The following is a 14,618-nucleotide window of genomic DNA, read 5'->3' as shown; positions in this document are numbered from 1 at the left end:
AATTCAAGGAAAATGACTCTGGTGTGTGGACGTGAACGGAGCTTTTCCCCCGTGATGGGCGTGGCCTATTTCATGCAGTGTCTATATATATATATATATATATATATATATATATATATATATATATATATATATATATATATATATATATATATATAGTGCGGTCACTATACTGCAGTCACTATATATATATATATATATATATATATATATATATATATATATATATATATATATATATAAGGGTATGTGTGGGGATGCTATATGGACACACAGGCTATTTCGTGTTACATCTAACCATATCACTCTGTAATCAAGGTGTCTGGTTGATTTTTAACCAAATTAATTAATTGGTGACACCCTGTGGCATAAAGATGTTACTGCTTGGTTACTGCAGACAGTCCGGCTGGACAATTTATTGGGTGGAAACTAAAAATGAATCTAGCTTATAATAAAATAATTTTAAATCAACACATTTCATGTCAAATGATTCCAGCAATGTATTTAGCAAGCAGCCATATCTCAACAACAGGCTAACAGGAGAGCTGGCCCTGTTGGCTTGGCATAGGGAGACACAATTCAAACCCAGAGCACCAGGACATGATGGACACCCATGGGCCTCTGTCTGAACACACTGTGACCAAAGTCATGTAGGTACCTCTTTGGGGCGGAGAGAGCGCAGGTAACTCTTCAGGTCTGCCCGCGTCATCAGCTCCATGATGACCAGGGTGGGCTGGCCCTGAGAGACCACGCCCAGGAGAGGAACCTGTACCAATCACAGCACAGTACAGCATTACAACACAGCACCTGACTGGCTTGACTTGTCCACTCATTTGACTTGGGTGGCGATTTGACATAACGTTGATTTGACGCGATCAGAGTTGGGGTCCGTTACTCAAAAAAGTAATATATTACACATTACACATTACTTAAAAAAAAAGTAATGCCTTACTTTACTTGATTACTCCCTGGAGAAAGTAATTTGTTACACTACTCGTTACATTACTTTTGCGTTACTCCGTAACATCGCCTGAGATGCATTGTCACGTAATTTGCCAGTTAACAATACAACATTAATCCTTACATATATGCCCATATATTAGCACAAATCTCTATCGTAATAAGGTAGGTTGCAAAACTTTTCCTTTCTGATGGTGGCTGTACGTTCCCTGCCATCTGTATTTTGCTCAATATGTTTCTGATGGCGATTTCATTCTACTGTTGAAACTGGCAACATTTCCTCTACCATGTACGAGGAGGCAACAAGCCTGTCCATCTCTGATTTTGATGTTACCTGGTGAAAAGAAAGCTTTTGCTGCTTGCTTTGGGTCGAGGCAGGCGACTCAGCTTGGGTCTGCAACCAGCTTTGTGTTAGCATGTTTCCACTGCAGATGCTTTGAGAGGTTTATGTCGTAGGCTACCGTAGCTAGCTGCTTCTGTCCAGGGGAACGGTTGCAGTGTCACATTCTTGTCCTTCCGCGCAACAAAAACGACGGTGCTTTTTGGCAGATTGCTGGCAGACTATTGGCAGACTATTACGGAACATACCGCACTGCGCCCACTTCCCTAGAACACGTTGTATTTACAAGGGGTATTTACAGACCCCATCGCTGCATGTGGGTTTCTCTTATGGTTTAGGTTTACATTTAATTTAATTTAATTTTGTCCAATATTCAGATATTCCAGAATTGCATGTTGTGTTAACACATTCACTGCCAGACTTTTTTTTTTTACTGTAGTTAGCTTCTGCCAGAGGGGTTTTTTGAGGATTCTGGCTCATCTTTCAAGACCCGAGGATTCTTTTCTGCTAAGATTTTGTGAACACACAATATCTCAAAAGAACTACCGTAAATTCCGGACTATAAGACGCACCGGTCTATAAGCCGCGGGACCAAAATTGACTATTTTTTTCTTCTATAAGCCGCACCGGTCTATAAGCCGCGGGTGTTTTGATGTTTAATTACCATATGAAAGGGTTCGTGCACAGAGAGGAATGTCGGGAAAGCGATGGCTGTTTGGGGAAGCTCCCATTTATTAACATTTCAACAAAACAAAACAAAAGTCAGGTCACTAATCCCCAGACAAAATCACACAACAATAGGCTATATGTGCAGCAAACCTGTAACCAGAGAAGTCAAGTCACTAATCCTCGTCTTCCTCTTCTTCCTGCGTACTGAAACCACCAAAGTCCTCATCTTCAGTGTCGGAAACGAACAGGTTCAGGGTGGCTTCGTCAACCACTCTCCTCTCTCCTTCATTGTCACTCAAAACCAACGAACTCCTCTTCATCACTGTCGGCATCGAACAGCCTCTGAAGCCTCTGACGGCCCTCAGCGCCAGCTGTGGCGGCGGCATCCTCTTCATCCCGCAGCAGTCCAGCGTTTTGGAACCCGTTGGTGATTGTGGATGTTTTCACACTCCTATAATATTCCGTGCTGAGACAGTTCCTCCTGCTGCACCGTCCAACGCCTCACCATTGACTCATCGATGCCCAGGTTACGCGCGGCTGCTGTTTCCCTCTTTTAATGCGAGATTGACTGCTTTCAACTTGAAAGCTGCTTCGTGTGAATTTCTGCGTACCTTCCCCATGGTAAGTGAGAGTGTTGCTTCTACTGCTCGTTCTCATGCTGTCGAGAACGAGCAAAGCTTTTTTTTGGTGAAAGAATCCTCCAGGGCGCTTCTTGTTAACAGTCCGAGTGAGTGGCAGGTCGAACGTCAAAGGCACTTCATCCATATTTATGATCTGCTCCGGTTCGATGGAATATTCCTTGATCTTCCTTTGTGTGAATTCGCCGAAGTTTGTGATTTTCTCCTGGTAGTCGGGGGAGGGAGTTGATGGCCGAGTGGCCGTTTGCTTACCGTAATTACCATATGTAAGTGGTCACGCACAGAGGGGATTGTCGGGAAAGAGATGGCTGTTTGAGGAAGCTCCCATTTACCGTATTACCGTAACATTTCAACAAAACAACATAACACAACACCACCGTTGTTTATTTTTACAGTGCACACAGTGTCCGCGGTGTGGTGAAAAGAGGGCAAGAGAGGAAATTAAAACAGAAGTGGATTTATAGTTAGAAAGAGTGCTAAAAAAGAGAGATTTTATTTGTATTTTTTTTTTTTTTTCTGAAAAAATCCATAGATAAGACGCACCGTTATATAAGCCGCAGGGGCCAAAAAACGGGAAAAAAGCCGCGGCTTATAGTCCGGAATTTACGGTAATAGAATGTGTGCTTTCTCTGTCTAAAAGAGTTAGTTTGTAGAGTTAGTAGTTATGTAAGCATTAGCAGTTGAATACAGCATGGTTTTAGCGTCAGAAAAAATATTCAGAGATAAACGGCTTTTTGTGAAATTCGATAGAACAGTCACTTTAAGCATTCATTTTTGGCTCTCTCTCTCTCTCTCTCCCTCCCCCTCTCGCTCTCTCTCTCTCTCTCCCTCCCTCTCGCTCTCCCTCCCTCTCTCTCTCTCTCTCTCTCTCTCTCTCCCTCCCTCTCGCTCTCCCTCCCTCTCTCTCTCTCTCCCTCCCTCTCGGGAGGGAGACGCACTAGGTTTAATCCTAGTGAGAGGGGGAGAGGGAGAGAGAGAGAGAGAGAGAGGGAGGGAGGGAGAGAGAGAGAGCGAGAGAGAGAGAGAGAGGGAGAGAGCGAGAGGGAGAGTTGCTTCAACTCCTCCCTCCGTGGGCGTTCTTCTTGGCTGCAGCGGCCGTCACAAGCTTGTCACTCAGTGCTTTGCTGCTGTCCTGTGCCTGTCTGCACGGCCGCTGTTTGAGGAAGTCGGGATGGACTCGCTCGCTTCTTGGAGTTTTGTTTGAGAGAAGCTTTTGCGATTCTGGTCATATTTATGCTGCGTGTTTCAAAGTGTGTTCCACCTGTAATCTATTATGTAAATTTGCAATCCCGCATCGCCAGCAATCAGCGCGAAAACGAAAGCGTTTTCCCCCATCCATTTTCATGAGAATGGCTGGGGTGAGAATGGCGTGACAAGTTAAAAAAATGCTTGCCTTCCTCTAGTCAGGAGAGCACTGTTGCCACTTAGTGGGTCGGTGGAATGGGTTGTAAACGTTCGGTGGCTCCAATAATTATATAAGAGATGTAAAAGGGTTAGATGCACAACCCACCGTCAAAAAAAAAAAATCGATGCCAACGACGTGTTAACACGTCGCTGGCAGTCAACAGCTGGATTCTGAAAACGTGTTTACACGTCGTTGGCAATGAACGTGTTAAAATACATATTATTTATATCTAACACTCTTTAGCCTGATTTAATTGTAAAACAGAGTGTAAAAAGTTATGCAAAGCCTTCTGGGAAATTGAACCCGTGGAAGAGGAAAGTGGGCGGAGTTCCCAGCATGCCCTGGGGGTACTGTGTTTTTGTGTCAATTGTTTCTTTGTCAATGTGTTTTGGAGGTTAAAATGATTTATTGTTCTATATGCATGATGTTAGTTATCTGATAAGCTATGTGTCGACTAATAGTGCTGTTCTGCATGCTAATACAAAGTTGAAATATTGGCACCATGATTGAATCTGCTGTGCAGTTAAATGACCTGTCTGATGGGACACAGGATCTGCTATTAAAACTGAGATCTTTTCTCACGCATGTAACGAGGTAAGCGTTTGATTAGTAACTGTAATGTGATTACTGCACTTAGGTACAGTAGTGCCTTAGACTACTCGTTACCGACAAAAGTAATGTGATTACAGTAACGCGTTACTTTGTAACGCGTTACCCCCAACTCTGGACGCGATATTGATTTTGATTCAACTTTGAGGCATTTTGTAATCAATGAGGGGGCTGTAAGAATAAACAGAACACAATCTAGAATAGAATGGAACCTGTCCACTGCTGTGTAAGGGGACATTCACACCAAAAGCATTTTTTTCAGTCAGAACGCTATAAAAATCATGTAGAGGGCGCTTCCATTGTGCACAAAACACAGCGCACGGAGCGTTTTTTTGGCTTCATTTTATTTTCCCCTGCAGTCGCGCGCACTAGCACACAACAACCACACGGACGGTAGCCAGCTGGTTTTGTCCGTTTGATGTTGTTCACTGTCAACATGAAAGCTAGATTATTGTCAATTCTGGCAGCAGCGGAGGTCGAGGATACCTCGGGAGGAGAAATGGTAGGAGGAGTGAAAAAGACGAGCAGGGCGCTTTTCCTCTAACGTTCAACTTTTTCCAGCTTTAAAACACCCACAGCGCTCCTCCAAAAACAACAGACGCCACCAGCGCTGAAACGCCAGGTGCGTTCATTAAAAGAGGAGCACGTCTAGCGCGTCCTTACATAGAGAATGAACTGCAGAAAGACGCTGGCAGCTCCAAAAAGGCTTTTGGTCTGAATGTGTAAGGTGTGTTTTTGTGCGTACCACGTGGTGACAGTTGAACTCCTTCATGACAGACGCCTCGTTGAGGAACTCGATGCGCTCTCTCATGCTCGCCGTCTCGTTCACTGTCTTGACGGCGATGCGCGTCTCCGGCTCGTCTTTGACCACGCCCTTAGCCAGGCCCTCGTACACCATGCCGAACGAGCCCTGACCCAGCTCCCGACTCAGAGCAATCTTCTCCCTCAACACCTCCCACTCATCTGGTACGTACACTGCACACACAACCATGACACGATGAGGAGGAGAAGAACCAGAACAATGACAAGAACAGCAACTACTTCAGCTTTAAAGGAGAATTTCGTTTTTTTTAACCTGCAGCCCTCTCCTCACATTAATTATGATCTGACGACTCACCCAGTCATCTCCGCAGCGTTTTTGTCCGTCCTAGGCGTTGTTTTGAGATCAATACTGTCCAAGCCAGTCCTAGAATGGAGCTCCGTGGGGGCCAAGTGGCAGCGGCGTGGTTTTCCTCCATCTAAATAGACAGTTTTATTCCCGTTTTCGGATCCCTAAAGAACCAGCAGACTGCTATTGTCCCCCGGGCTCTTTAGAGCGGTAAAGAGCGCCGAGCGCTAGTTGTTACAGGCTTGCCAGGAATCCCAGGCATCCCATTTCCGCCTGTCGGGTCAGTGAGACTTTCCTGACGAGAGTTGTGTCTCACTGACCCGACAGGCGAAAATGGGATGCCTGTAACTACCGGTGAAAAGAGCCCGGGGGAGAATTGCAGTGTGATCGTTCCTTAGGGATCAGTTTATGACGATATGCGTCGAAAACTGGAATAGAAATGTCTATTTAGATGGAGGAAAAGCACGCTGCCACTTGGCCCCCACGGAGCTCCATTCTAGGACTGGCTTGGACAGTATTGATCTCAAAACAACGCCTAGGACGGACAAAAACGCTGCGGAGAGCACTGGGTGAGTCGTCAGATCATAATTAATGTGAGGAGAGGGCTGCAGGTTCAAAAAAACTGAAATTCTCCTTTAAGCTAGATCAGAAGAAATTAAGAATAGCACTCAAATTAACTTTATAAGTACAGTAGTTATTAAAACCGGTCACAAAGTGATTTATAAATCAAATAAAAGCAAAGATGCTTCAAAATGTTCACTTACTCTCAGCAGCACTGAAGTATTCTGGGTTGACCGAGGCGTAGAGGACTCCGTTCCCCAGCCGGTCACTGTTCCTGGACACACACACAAACACACACAGGGTTTAGACACGCACACGCACGCGCACACACACACACACACACACACACACACACACACACACACACACACACACACACACACACACACACACACACACACACACACACACACACACGCACACACTTTTCATTTAGAAAATCAACTATGGTTAGAACTGGTCAAGATGTTGATAAGATTAAAAGGTGCAGTGGAATATTTTTGTTTTGTGATGATCACAATACCAGGCAAGATCATCTAGATGTTCATTTTAGCAGTGCGGAATGTGAAATTGTACAGTGATAGTGTGTTATTGGGCTACACACGGGGCATTGAAACTCGAACCCTTGCGGTGTCTCTCTCTACCCGTTGAGCTGCACAGAAACAGACAAACCTTTTCCTGTTGAAGATGACCAGCATTGCGACCAGGAAGCAGAGGCAAAGGAGAATGCCGATGGGGATGAAGATCATAGCGTAGAGGACGTTCTCATATCCTGTCGGATCAAGGAGCTCATTTGATTATTCAAACTTCAAACTCACGACAACAGTACAACAGTACATGGTATGTGCATCAGGGCACTGCAGGCATCTCAACACACGTCTGCAGTGCTCAGTAGACCATCCTGTCAACAAAACCATATTCAGTCAAATAGAAAGGCTGGGAAAGAGGACAAAACGCTCTTACGTTCGGCTACATAGAGATCCAGAATGTGTGTCCACGACCCGTTGCCAGCCAGTGAAGTTGCTCTGACTCTGACTGAATAGTTTCCTGGACTGAGGTTGGACAGCCGAGTGCCACGTTGGGTCTGGTACAAGTGACCAGACACACACTCATGCTTCTCAGCCTGAAACACACACACAAACGCACACAAAATACACACACACACACACACACACACACACTTAATGAAATGTTAAAAAAATTGTATATATTATTATATGGACTTGATTTTAGGATCATTCTGATCACATTCATCCACAGTCAACAATCTAGATATCCATCATCTAATATACAGTATATATATCTATGATCCAGATCATGGCTGACCGTTTGTTTTGGTCCACCATGTGATTTGACAAAAACATCTTGGCTAATATTACTGTCTTTGGGAGGCTGTGGCGGGCTCATCTTTAAAGGCAGTGTGATGCTACTTATACCATACTGTATGAAATTAGAATACCTCAGGAATCGATTGGTACCAAGTCTGTCAACCTAGCATGTCAGCAAGGGGGCTAAATAACGCTCCAAAGTTAAGCTACATTTTGTCCAGGGAAAAAATGGGCATGGCCATTTTCAAAGGGGTCCCAACAAAATTTTGTACATAGTTGTTGTTTTTTTGCTCATCGGACCGATACAGATATATAAAAAAATGACTAGGATCGGCCAATACCGATATGACTGCCGATATATCGTGCGTCCCTATTTCAGAATTGATGCATGTTCAGAGCTGGAAATGACAGAATTTATTTTCCAAGCTTCACAACCTCAGAAGACACAGAGGTGGTCTTACCTCAGCAGAGGTGGTCTTACCTCAGCAGAGGTGGTCTTACCTCAGCAGCCAGTCTGAACTTGATCTCGTACATGAGGATGAGTCCGTTTGGACGAGATGGCTCCGGCCAGCGCAGGTACACCCAGTCCTCCTGCCCCTCCCAGGTCACCGGGCCGGGGATGTCGTCGGCGTTCTCTGGAGAACCACAGGCAGACTGGGTTACCATGGTTTTTGTGCTGTGTTCTACCTCAGTTCCAAGAAGAGCTCCTCCTCCTTTCGTCGGGACCTCGAATGTCCATTTTTCCCCACATTTTTATTTTTTGTCATAAATCAATGCCACTGCCACATCTCTGTGTGAGTTTTACCATCTTGTGACTAATTCTCGTAACACCATTCGCCCTCAATCTGTCACTCAAACCTCAAAATTCCTCCCCTACCTCCGTCTGTACCCCCCCAGGCAGGAGACTATACCCGGAAAAGACACAGGTATTTCTGATATCATTTTGTTTAATCCTGGCTTCTTCTGACGTAAATAGTTCAATAAAATGTTTTCGAGTTATCCCTATAGGCTGCAAACTTGTTTAAACTATGCAAATCGAAGTGGTTTCTGATGAGAATGTGTGCGAGTGCTTCCAAATCAGACTGATAACAACATAATTTGAGCTTATTCAGGTAAGATATTAATAATGTAATGACACATCCAGCGGGAACAACTTTGACGACGTGGTCTTCAGTATTTTAAGAGCACACGGTTTTATAGCTTCCTGAAAAGTTGCCGTTTTGGAGATTCGAGTTTCCGCCCCGACAGCGACGTGTTGTACTATTTGCAGGTCACTTTGTGATGTCACTCGAGCAATGATGACACCACCATCTGGTGATGACATTACTCACCGATGGCATCATTGATGACATCATCATTGAGTGCTTGAGATCACTGTGACATCACTGGTGGCATCACCAATCTAATAAGTGATATCGGTGATTTATGATGAATTTGAGGCTTTTGGAGACCACTGTGTTCCAGACCAGGAGGCAGGGGGGTCGAACTCCCACGGGTCCACTAGTATTATTATCATTATCATCAGCTTCTGAGTGGTGTTGTTTACGCTGTTGCTTTCATTGACAGGTCAGAGGTCACCCTGTCCCTTCTCAATCCACCCTTGTCAGTAAAGAGCCACAGAGGTTACAGCCTTCAGCTGGGAGCACAAGATGTCGTTACCCCACCAGGGAGTCAGTAGTTGGGTTTCCATCCAAAGGTATCGCAAATTTTAATCAAATTTTCAGAAAGTCGGCAAAAGAAAATGCGAAAAAATTAATGCGCATTTCCATCCGCTGCTATTATGCAAATTCTAGAGCTGTCAATCACCTGGTGTTTGAGGCTGTCTGAGCTGCTGATCAGCTGCTAGACCCGATATACAGCTCTGTTCAACACATCTAACGTTACTCATTTAAAGTTTCTTGATGATCTACAAGTAGACAAAGGTACCATAATGCCATTTCTGGATTACCAGGTGCGACTCGGCAAGCATAACATTATAATCCACGGAGCAGCGATAGGCTAAGTGAATACAATTTAATTCAATTCTATATAGAAGTGAGTCGCCTTAAAGTTAATATCCCAGTCTTCTTCTGTTTACCACGGCGGGTATTGTGCTGCGTATTTACCATTATTTACCGTGTGTAGCCCTATTGTGTGTCGGTTAGTACACGGCATGTCATGTTCTGCCGTGATCAAGGCAAACTGTGTTGTTTTTGAATGGAGAGACAACGGAATATTGCTTCATCTGTTTCCCCCGCACGTTTTGCATTTTCCTTTTATCGATACACCCGACTTTTCCACCTCCCTCAAGCGTGAAAAATTTTGCGATATTTGGAGGTTTTTGCTAAGTTAAAATCACGTGTTTCCCCTGACACACACAACAGCTTCTCATGCTATGCTCTGTTGGTGACAGACTGTGACAAGTTGTAGGGATAGGTTGGGGGGGGGGAGAGGGAGGGGGTTAATTTTCTCTGGTGTGTAAAATGTTCTAAATAAATAATGTTGAAATTGAGAGATGTTTGGACTTATTTTGCACAACTGAAATGACATGTTGCAACTGTACGTACCGTTGGGTACTGGTCAAATGTGAAGAGCACCAAAGCTGAAGGTGATAACCGAGTATCAGGCCAGCAGCTGCTCATAAAGCAGTCGATACAGTCAAGAAAAAGAACGATCTGTTAACATCTATTTGCAAACGAAAGCTAACCTGCGGGTTGCGTTCTGGAGAAGACGAACTCTGCGGCGCTGCAGTGTCGGACCTGCCGGTTGCAGGCGTGGACGTCGATGCGGTAGACGGTGAACGGCTGCAGGCCGGAGATCTGCAGCTCGCGCTCGCTCACCGCTCGCTCCACAAACTCAAACTCCTCCTCCTGAGCCTCGGGCGCCGCCGTGCTCCTGTTGGCGCTCCTGCTGGCCGGGAGAGGCGGTGTGGCGCTGCTGTTGGCGTACGGCCGGCCGGCCCCGCGGGACAAGGTGGCGTTGGCGATGCCGAATAAATCTCTGCGCCGACGATCCGGTGGACTGCAGGAGAGAGAGGGATGGGGAGAGAGAGAGAAACAGAGAGATGGAGAGAGAAGAGAGAGAGAGACCGGAGGAGAGACAGGAGGAAGGTGAGTTCAAGTTGAAGTCTGCAGCGTAGTAGGGCTACATCACGTGATATACATTTGTTGTCAGGGACGCGGTAAAACAAATAAATACATAAGGCAGGGACTAGTTCACTAGGCAGGTAGGCACTTAAAAAGTTCAACAGATGGAGCAGAGAATTGTTTAAGTCTGTGTCTAAAGTAGGGATGTAACGATAACCGGTTTTAATGGTAACCGTGATCAAATTCCTTACGATAACCGTACTTTTTCAAATTTTCATTATCGTTAAAACCGTGGTACCGTGATGACAGTGCTTTGAAAAACATGGTAAATACTGTCCATCATCAACCAAACTTGGCAACTGTCTCCCAGATGCAAACGTGCAGCCTTGGAGAAATGTTTTCAATATAAAACATCGTAAAATGATTTCAGTGAGTCTCTCAGTACTTTTTGAAAATTTTCAGCAATTTTTTACGAATACCGTGATAATACGATAACCGTGATAATTTTGGTCACGATAATCGTGATGTGAAATTTTCACATCGTTACATCTCTAGTCTAAAGTCACAGAGGATGCTGCACCTGAATGCACTGGCGGTTATTTCACACCACTGACAATACTGTATGTGCTTCCTGAGTACATGACAGTATCCTCTTCTGCTTTCAGCTAACAGCAAAAACAACATGGTTTGCATCCAGATGTTATGCAAACACAACGATGCCAACAAAACAAACAACCGCAAAAATAACCTGCCACAATGTTCTGACATTTTCGGTCCGATATAAAGATGACAGTGAATCTTTGAGTAACCCGATCTAAACTAAGTAGTTCTGCTGCTGTCATCATAAGACAACCCGGTACAGAAAGCAGCACAACTGTATTAACTGATACAATAACTATAAAGAACATCAGGACATAATGAGCCTGAGAGGGAATGGAAACCTGTGGAAAAGATGTTGAGTAGCTTTAGCGCTACATGCAACCATCTCTGCTGCCTCTGCAAAACACAGAGTACTAACAAACCTCCGGCGTGTGTGTGTGTGTGTGTGTGTCTGTGTGAGAGTGAGAGAGAGAGAGAGAGAGAGAGAATGAGATGCAGATGTCTGATTGATGAAGGCCTGCTGCCTTTCACTTCAGCCAGAAATAGAAGGAACAATGTTGATGTAGAAAGAGACAAGCTGTCTGTCCACGTGTCCCACCAAGAGACAAGCTGTCTGTCCACGTGTCCCACCAAGAGACAAGCTGTCTGTCCACGTGTCCCACCAAGAGACAAGCTGTCTGTCCACGTTTCCCACCGTTCATATTGGAATAGAAGGAGGGAAACAGCCTCTGGGTTTCCTTCAATGGTTTAAAGAAGAGTTGGACACAGAACAGGACACTCACTTTTTCACTACAGTCCACAATGGTTGGTGAATCCCCAAATGTACCAGCTAGATCAGGGGTGGGCAATTATTTTTCATGGGGGGCCACATGAGAAACCCAGATTGTTGCCGGGGGCCGAACAAATATTGTCATGCCGTAACCCAGGGATGGGCAACTTTGATGATAGAGAGGGCCACAAAAAAAATTCCTCGCTCCCAGAGGGCCAGATTTTGCTGAGGGCCGAACGGCGCCAGCACAAAAACAATTGGGGCATTTGAAGGCAGGTTTAGAGGAATAACTCATTTTAAATGAACAGTTGTGATGTCATTATTCAGTCTTAACCACCAATATTTGATCAAGTCAAGTCAAGTCAAGTTTATTTATATAGCCCTAATTCACAAGCATGTCTCAGAGGGCTTCACAGAAAGTAAGTCTAGCTGATTCTAGCTGACACAACAGTAACAAGAATATACAGAATAAAGATAACATTTGAACAATTGATAATATAGAAAATATAGAAATGAAGAGAGAGCAGAGGAGAGAGCAGGAGAAGGGGGAAGAGCAGGGGGAATGTGAGAGAGTGATGGGGTGGGGAGGGAATGGGAGATGTTGGAGGGTATAGGAGGTGGGGAAGGAGCAAGAGGAGAGAGCAGGAGAGGGGAAGGGGGGGGTGTGGGGGAGAAGAGAGCAGGGGGAGGGAGGAGGTGGGGAGAGAATGAGAAATATAGACGCACATCTTGCAAACGGACATATGTCAATTTCTAAGCAACCAAACTATGCCCAATTTAATTGGCTGCAAGCCTTTAGTAGTGAGTCCTTTTGCCAAATAAGCACATGTTCACATATAGAGCTTATGGGTGCCTTGCTTTAGGGAAGAGTGGGTGCCATGCTTTGAATAGTGGCGAAATACTAAGAGCATGGGTGCCATGCTTTAAATAGTGGCGGAATATTGCCATGCTATGCCATGCTTTAAATAGTGGCGGAATATTGGAGGGGATAGAGTGGGTGCCATGCTTTGGAGTAAAATGTGTACTATGCTTTAGAGTAGTGGGGGAAGGGGGGAAGAGGAAGAAACACCAGGAAGAGGAGAAAGCAGGAGAGTGGAGGAGGGAGGGAGAGCGGGGGGTGAGATCCTTTTCTCACTCACTCCTATGTCACCACCTGCTCTCCCTGCAGGGCTTGAAATTAACTTTTTTGACCACCTGCCAATATGGCTGCTAGATTTTAAAATGACCAGCCAATTAGAATTTCCACTAGTCAAAATGTTTTTCTTGAAATAAACCAGAATGGTTGTGAGTGGTTATGAGTGGGTTAATTTAAGCATACAGTAAGTATCAGTAAGTGGCCCGGGATGATCAAAGCCTGTGTTGAGGGTCACACGAACAGAAATGCACTCTTGAAGCTAAATAAATCCAAAACCAATGAGTTAGCTTAATTATTTTAGTTTTTACTTAAATGTAGAACAGTCATTTCTTACACATGAGATTACTTTTAGCCTTTTAGCCATAAAGAGTATTGAAAGATATTCCATATTCCAGACAGAAATGTTATAACAGAAATGGAGTATTGGCCAGATGACATGAACATTTGGACACTTATTCAGCCGGTATCTTGCATGTTGCGTTCAGGTGCACTGTAAAAAAAAAAAAAAAAGTGCAATTCCAGCACGGGCGGCACAGGCTCGCGGGCCGCATGCTGCCAGTTGCCCAGGTCTGAGCTAGAGTCACTATGGAATAGGACAGAGAAGACTGTAGAGAAGACTGACTTACTAGACACGTTCGTCATTTTTAAATGTTGAATTGTCTAAAAATAATATTCCACCTGCACCAATTTGATTCTCCCCATATTTGCTCATTGTTCTCTCACACTACGCTAACCTCCATGAGAAATGCGTGGAAGAATTTCCTTGAGTGTGCTATTGACTAAATCCTCCTTGTCCATGTCCCTGTCTGTGTGTGTGTGTGTGTGTGTGTGTGTGTGTGTGTGTGTGTGTGTGTGTGTGTGTGTGTGTGTGTGTGTGTGTGTGTGTGTCTCCGTGTGTGTGTGTGTTCAACTGGGATTCAGTTGAAGACCTGCTGGACTGTTTGTTCTCAACTGTTTAACTTTGTTGAACTGACTCCTGCAGTCGGCTGTCAAGAGCCAGACTGGCTCTGTCTATTCACATCCTCCTTGTCCTTTTAATTCATCCAGTCTAAGTGCCAAGTGCACGTATATATATATATGTATATATATATATATATATATATATATATATATATATATATATATATCAGCCGTTTTCCCACACGCGTACCTGAAAATTACCTGTAAGTCAATATCGGACATTTCCCGGAATTTCCCTTCACACCTCAGCGCTGGCATGTGAGAATCTAGGAGCGAAATTTGCTGTATGTTGGGGGGCGGGGGGAGGTTATTTGGGGGGTCGGGTTTAGATCAATAAGGTGTTTTCGGGTTGTCCTTGGGCTGCAAACTCATTTAAAGTATGCAAATCGAAGTTGTTTCTGACAAGAATAATGTCACGTTACTCCGGGACTGCTCAACCCATGACAGAGCAGCCACTCTCCCCGGCTTGGC

General features: G+C 44.7%; 1 protein-coding gene across 1 annotated transcript in view; it reads right to left on the bottom strand.

Annotated features, from left to right (window-relative positions):
- Nucleotides 1-14,405, bottom strand: part of LOC310800813 (insulin-like growth factor 1 receptor) — a gene marked incomplete at both ends in the record, with an annotated part of 20,865 nt that extends 6,460 nt beyond the window's left edge. Inside the window, 8 exon segments of the mRNA XM_083664729.1 lie at nt 659-766; nt 5,367-5,596; nt 6,494-6,564; nt 6,963-7,062; nt 7,254-7,413; nt 8,120-8,253; nt 10,305-10,618; nt 14,392-14,405. Of these exon segments, the coding sequence (XP_083520855.1) occupies nt 659-766; nt 5,367-5,596; nt 6,494-6,564; nt 6,963-7,062; nt 7,254-7,413; nt 8,120-8,253; nt 10,305-10,618; nt 14,392-14,405 (1,131 nt within the window).
- Between the last annotated feature and the right edge of the window lie 213 nt (nt 14,406-14,618).

Source organism: Poromitra crassiceps (genome assembly GCF_964638095.1).
Source record: "Poromitra crassiceps genome assembly, contig: HAP1_SCAFFOLD_89, whole genome shotgun sequence".
In the NCBI taxonomy this organism is placed as follows: Eukaryota; Metazoa; Chordata; class Actinopteri; order Beryciformes; family Melamphaidae; genus Poromitra; species Poromitra crassiceps.
Note: the sequence above shows the minus strand (reverse complement) of the source record. Positions and strands in the feature narration are given on the sequence as shown.